Source organism: Colobus angolensis, unplaced genomic scaffold (genome assembly GCF_000951035.1).
Source record: "Colobus angolensis palliatus isolate OR3802 unplaced genomic scaffold, Cang.pa_1.0 Scaffold97, whole genome shotgun sequence".
NCBI lineage: Eukaryota > Metazoa > Chordata > Mammalia > Primates > Cercopithecidae > Colobus > Colobus angolensis.
In genome coordinates this window covers 6,979,225-6,986,186 of record NW_012123709.1, presented here as the reverse complement: position 1 = coordinate 6,986,186, position 6,962 = coordinate 6,979,225, and the positions used below count along the sequence as shown (strand labels likewise).

General features: G+C 40.3%; 1 protein-coding gene across 1 annotated transcript in view; it reads right to left on the bottom strand.

Moving 5' to 3' along the window:
• The window catches only part of KATNBL1 (katanin p80 subunit B-like 1), a 28,581-nt gene that overhangs the window by 9,527 nt on the left and 12,092 nt on the right, over positions 1-6,962 (bottom strand). The window contains exons 3-4 of the mRNA XM_011932690.1: positions 6,013-6,053; positions 4,154-4,433 (exon numbers count right to left, since the gene is read on the bottom strand). Of these exons, the coding sequence (XP_011788080.1) occupies positions 4,154-4,433; positions 6,013-6,053 (321 nt within the window). The remainder of the gene's footprint in view (positions 1-4,153; positions 4,434-6,012; positions 6,054-6,962) is intronic.

Sequence of the window (6,962 nt, the reverse complement as noted above, 5' to 3'; positions counted from 1 at the left end):
CTCCAGCCTGGGCAACAGAGCGAGACTGTCTCAAAAAAAAAAAAAAAAAAAACCCAATAATTTGTAAAATTATTTTTAGCTGACCTTTACTAGGACTTAATTTATAACATGGATAAAAGAAAAATGTAAACATATAGGCTAGTCATTATCAAATGAATGGCATGAGAATCACAAAAACTCAGTTTTTGACAAGTGTTGTAGTATCATTTAAATTTATCTATTTATTGTTATGTAATAAAGTGTCATTTTCCTGTTCTAATGTGTTTAACACAGAACTATGTAAGATAAAAAGTAAATACTCTCTACTTGCCCACAAAAACATCCAACATCCCTCCGCAAAAATAATCAGTAGACAAACTAAGTACACATATAACCACTCTGAAAAAGTCATTATCTATATTGTTCAAAACTTTTTTTACCTATAATATATGAATATTTTTCAATGTCAAAACATAGATCAAGCTTGTTTTTGGAGACAGGGTCTTGCTCTGTTGCCCAGGCTGGAGTGCAGTGGTGCAATCTCAGCTCACTGCAACCTCCACCTCCCAGGCTCAAGTGATTCTCCTGCTTCAGCCTCCCCGAGTAGCTGGGATTATAGGCACCCACCACAACATTCAACTAATTTTTCTATTTTTAGTAGAGATGGGGTTTTGCCATGTTGGCCAAGCTGGTCTTGAACTCCTACCTCACATGATCCGCCCACCTTGGCCTCCCAAGCGCTGGGATTACAGGCATGAGCCACTCCACCAGGCCCAACTTCACTTTCAAAGAACAATAGCATAGCCTGGCACAGTGCTGTGTGCCTACAGTCCTAGCTACTTGGGAAGCTGAGGTGGGAGAACCACTTGAGCTCAGGAGTTTGAGTCCAGCCTGGGAAAGACAGTGAGACAGTGAGACCTCATCTCTTCATCTCTTAAAAACAACAGCAGCATATTCTCTAGTCTTTATATACCATAATTTATTTAGATTCTGGTTTTTACCTATCAAAACTATGCATCAGTGGACATCGTGATGTATGTAAATATGTGCACTTGTACAGATACTTTTGTTAAAATTAATTCTACATGGCCGGGCGCAGTGGCTCAAGCCTGTAATCCCAGCACTTTGGAGGCCGAGACGGGCGGATCACGAGGTCAGGAGATCGAGACCATCCTGGCTAACACGGTGAAACCCCGTCTCTACTAAAAATACAAAAAACTAGCCGGGCGAGGTGGCGGGCGCCTGTAGTCCCAGCTACTCCTGGAGGCTGAGGCAGGAGAATGGCGTAAACCCGGGAGGCGGAGCTTGCAGTGAGCTGAGATCCGGCCACTGCACTCCAGCCCGGGTGACAGAGCAAGACTCCACCTCAAAAAAAAGAAAAAAAAATTAATTCTACAATTGGAACAGCTAGGTCAATGGTTATATGTATTTTAACTTGGATAAGATGCTATGGTATCACTTTCAGATTTAGGTTTTTAGAGCAGGTACTGGTCATTCAAGAAAACAGGTATGAAACAAGAATAATCAATAAACCTATTAGTTAAATGTAAGGTTTAGCAAAAAGTAGTGAAATTGAGAATCTAACGTTTTGGAGGTTCTTGAGAAAGATGTCTCACTGTGGTAGTTTTTACAATGCACAACTGAAACATTTTTAAAAAAACTTTTATGCTGGCCAGGCACAGTGGCTCACACCTGTAATCCCAGCACTTTGGGATGGGGCTGAGGCACGTTGATCGCTTCAGCTCAGTAGTTTGAGACCAACCTGGGGAGCATGGCAAAACCCTGTCTCTATAGGAAATACAAAAATTAGCTGGGTGTGGTGGCGCATGCCTGTAGTCCCAGTTACTCTGGAGGTTAAGGTAGGAGGATTGTTTGAACGTGGGAGGTGGAGGTTGCAGTGAGCCAAGATTGCACCACTGCACCCCAGCCTGGGTGACAGAGCAAGAGTCCCTGTTTCAAAACACAAAACAAAACAAACTTATTTTATGTTCAGGGACACATGTGCAGGTTATACAGGTAGTTTGCATGTTGTGGGGGTTTGGTGTACAGATTATTTCGTCACACAGGTAGTAAGTGTAGTAACTGATAGGTAGGTTTTTGATCCTCACTCTCTTCTCACCCTCCACCCTAAGGTAGGCCTCATGTCTGTTGTTCCCATCTTTGTGTCCATATGCACTAGCGTAGGGTTTAGCTCCCACTCCAACTGAGAACATGAAGTATTTGGCTTTCTGTTCCTGTATTAGTTCACTTAGGATAATGGCCTCCAGGTTCACCCGTGTGACTGCAAATGATATGATCTCGTTCTTTTTACGGCTGCATAGTATTCCATGGTGTATATGCACCACATTTTCTTTATCCAGTCTATCACTGATGGGCATTTCGATTTGATTCCGTGTCTTTGCTACTGTGAATAGTGCTGCGATGAACATACGCATACATGTGTCTTTATGGTAGAATGTTTTATATTCCTTTGGGTATATATCCAATAATGAGATTGTTTTAAGTTCTTTGAAAAATTGTCACACTGCTTTCACAATGGCCGAAACTAAATTACATTGTCACCAGCAGTGTATAAGTGTTCCCTTTTTTCTACAACCTTGCCAGAATCTGCTATTTTCTGACTTTGTAATAACAGCCATTCTAACTGGTATGAGATCTCTCGTTGTGGTTTCAATCTGCATTTCTCTAATGATCAGTGATTTTAGGTTTAGCATGTAGGCTGAGCATTTCTTCACACGCCGCTCAGCTACACGCGTGTCTTCCTTTGGAAAGTGTCTGCTGTGTCCTTTGTCCACTTCTTTTTTTGAGACAGAATCTCACTCTGTCACCCAGGCTGGAGTGCAGTGACATGACCTTGGCTCACTGCAACCTCTGCCTCCCAGGTTCAAGCAATTCTTCAGCATCAGCCTCCCAAGTAGCTGGCATTATAGGCGTGCACCACCACGCCTGGGTAATTTTTGTATTTTTGGTAAAGACAGGGTTTTGCCACGTTGGCCAGGCTGGTCGTGAACTCCTGACCTCAAGTGATCCACCTACCTTGGCCTCCCAAAGTGCGCCACCATGCCCAGCTAATTTTTGTATTTCTAGTAGAGATGGGGTTTTGTCACGTTGGCTGGGTCCAGTTGTAGAATATTTCTATCACTCTCAAAAACGCTTTTGAGTCTGTTAAAACAACCAGTGTTGCTTGAGCCAGAAGAGCAGCAAACCACAGCAGGTTTGCCTGAACTATGCTTTAACTATGCAATTTCGAGAGCCCAGCAAAATGTATCTGGATAACTGGCTTCGGTGGTCCACTTTTTTTTTTTTTTTTTTTTTTTTTGAGACGGAGTCATGCTCTCTTGCCTAGGTTGGAGTGCAATGGCATGATCGTGGCTCACTGCAACCTCTGCCTCCCAGGTTCAAATGATTCTTTTGCTTCAGCCTCCCGAGCAGCTGGGATTACAGGCACCCACCATCATGCCCGGCTAATTTTTGTACTTTTGTAAAGACAGGGTTTCACCATGTTGGCCAGGCTGGTCTGGAACTCGTGACCTCAGGTGATCTGCCTGCAGATGTTGTCCTTCTTTTTATTTTTATTTTATTTTTTTTGAGATGGAGTTGCTCTGTTGTCCAGGCTGGAGGGCAATGGTGCAATCTCAACTCACTGCAACCTCCAACTCCCAGGTTCAAGCGATTCTCCTGTCTCAGACTCCTTCTGAGTAGCTGGGATCACAGGCACCTGCCAACATGCCTGGCTAATTTTTGTATTTTTAGTAGAGATGGGGTTTCACCATGTTGGCCATGCTGATCTCGAACTCCTAACCTCGTGATCCACCCACCTCGGCCTCCCAAAGTGCTGGGATTACAGGTGTGAGCCACTGTGTCTGGCCTAGTGCTCCACTTTTTTAGGTAAGATTTCTCCTTTTCCCTTCCTTTAAATATCTACTGGCTAACTTGTCATACTGGATAGTTTTAGCAGCCTGTTAAGCATTTCATCCCATCTTAGAGAAATGGAATAAATTATTAATTCAAATTTGGTTAATCTAGAAAATTGTCTCAGGGAGTTACTATGACTTAAATAAGTCTACATTCAATAGGTGGCAAATTATTCTGCTAGTGGAATATGGCAAAGAAAAAAATCAAGATTATAACAGGAACAAAGTTAAACTAGACATGACTTAGAGAAAATACTTACCTCAGAAAAAAACCCACTATATTTTGATGATGGGCTTTCTGTCTGTGAAGAACCAGAATCACTGGAGTTAACCAAATATGTTCGACTATCATGGTGTAATTTTTCAGGCAGGTGGCCTGCACAAGCCAGTTCGTTTTCTTTATTTGCCATGTCACAGCCCCCACTTCCAGGGGACTGTTTTTTTCTGTAACAAGGATTTGGAAAGGGATGATGAACTTTCTTTCTGCGATAGATCACTTTACGAAGTTTATCTGGGCTTTTCAAAGTTTGTCCAACTGTTCTGTAAAAAGAATTTATTTTCTTAAATGAAAAAGAACCATATGAAATCCTTTAAAAGTTTTAAACAGAGAATTAATAGGCTATATTTTGTGACTGTAATCCACTAAAATTCGAAGTACAATTTTAATAATCTTAATTCTGAGTTGAAGAGGAAAGTAAAAAGGAAATTACAAATTATCTGGAAGACAATGTAAAGGATGACATTTTATACCAAATAAAAATGAAGACAGACATAATAACTAGAATGCTTTTAAAAATGAAATATTAAAGGCCATTCTGGGAGTAACAAAATCACAACATTTTCTAGAAACCTAATCTTTTCCTAACAAAGTAGCAAATAAGATTGCAAGTTTGTATATTTTAAAGTTCAAGCTGAAGTATATTAATTTATTTGAGTAAGACAGAACACAATAGAGCAAGCCTCATGGTTTAATATAGTGGTTCTCAAATGTTTTAGTGTCAGGATGCTTTGCCCCCTTAAAAATTATTAATGACTCAAAATAATCTTTTTTTTTTTTGAGACAGAGTCTTGCTCTGTCACCAGGCTGGTGTGCAGTGACGTGATCTCGGTTCACTGCAACCTCTGCCTGCCAGGTTCAAGTGATTCTCTTGCCTCAGCCTCCTGAGTAGCTGGGACTACAGGCGCGTGCCACCACGTCCAACTAATTTTTGTATTTTTAGTAGAGACAGGGTTTCACCACGTTGGCAAGGATGATCTCAATCTCTTGACCTTGTGATCCACCCGCCTTGGCCTCCCAAAGTGCTGGGAATACAGACGTGAGCCACCATGCCCGGCCAAAATAATTTTTTATGTGAATAATATCTGTTGATATTTACTGTGTTAAAAACTAAAACAAAATTTAAAAACATTCGTTAATTCATTCAAACAACAGACTAATTACATATTAATACTAACACCGACTATCTTACCAAAACCCCATATTTTCTAAAATAACTTGTTTAAAAATGAGAAGAATGGTACTGTTTTACATTTTTATATATCTCTAATATCTGGTTTAACAAAAGACAGCTGGGTTCTCATTTCTGCTTCTCCATTCAGTCTACTGTGATATCAAATGGCATACAGCTTCTTGAAAAATTATATTGTGCCCTCAAAAAAGAGAATGAAAATGAAGACAGTTAATGTCTTAGTATTGTTATAGAAGTAATTCTGACTTCACCAATTCCATGAATGGTCTTTAGGGACCCCCAGGTCCTCAAATCACACTTTGAAAACCAGTGGTTTTGTAGAAAGTGCCTTTAGAAGTTAGGCAGATCTGAGAATGAATGTCATTCTTACCACTTTTCTAGCTATATGATTCTGAACAAATCACTTAACTTCTCTGATCTTAAGTTTTGTCATCAGCTGTTAGGGGTAATGTTATCTACAGAGTAGGACTCTTGTAAGGAGCAGAGACAATACTGATGTGTTTATTAGTGCAGATACTGGCACAAAGGAGCTGTCTGACAGTAAGTTAATTATTATGATGACAAAAGAGAATGCTTATTTTTTCCCTTAATGTCATCCTTACCCAGCTTCCATATTTGTTGTTTACCACAAACTTTAAAGAAACTCTTACCTATTTATATAAGCAGCCAACTGTTTTGGAGATTTCTTAACCTGAAAAATGAAGGTAGACAGTTGATGTTAGAAACAAATGTTTGGTGCTGCAAAGAAGGATCAGCACTCCGGCAAAAAGCTTTCTCAGTAAGGCAATTTACTTTTGGAGAAGGGTGCCACTCGCACCTGAAGTGGTCACAAGAGTACAATGGACAAGGGAGGAGAAGGGGTTCTTATCCCTAATGCAGTTAGTCCCTACTGCTGTGTCATTTCCCTATTGGCTAGGATTGGACAGCACAGTCTAAACTAATTCCGATAGGCTATTTGGGTACGAGCCGGAGTGGCGGGCTGAGCAGTTTTGGCGGGAAGGATGGTTACAGAGCAGGTGACTAAGGATGACTAAGGACAGAGCAGGTGACTAAGGATGACCTAGGACTCTAAATATGTGAGTATAAAGGGTAGAAGGGGGTTGTTTACTAAAACTAAGGGCAAGGAGGTGTAAAGATCAAGGAAGTTAAAGTTTAAAATGGAGAACAAAATATAAGGAAGCTGAATATACTGGCATACTGGTTCCCAGAGGAACTCAGAACTCATTGTACTTAACAATTCCCCCTTTTGAATTTTATAGGTCTCCTCTTCAAACTTCTTTAACATGTCTTGGCTTAGCTGTTCTGCTTGGTTTTCTAAAAGAAAGAGCTTGTCAGAATACAGTGGAGGGGAACTGACAGAAGTTTTAGTAAGGCCTGTTTCTATATGTCTTTGAACTAGCCTGAGGATGCAAGGTATGATGCAGCATCCAACAAGGGTAAGTACTACTGCTACAATCGTAAGCAAAGTAAGGATGGAGGCTATGATCCCTTTCCATTTATCAAACCATTTTTCTTTTTTATTTTTCTTTTTTATTTTTTTTTCTTTTTATTTTTTTATTATTATACTTTAAGTTCTAGGGTACATGTGCATAACGTGCAG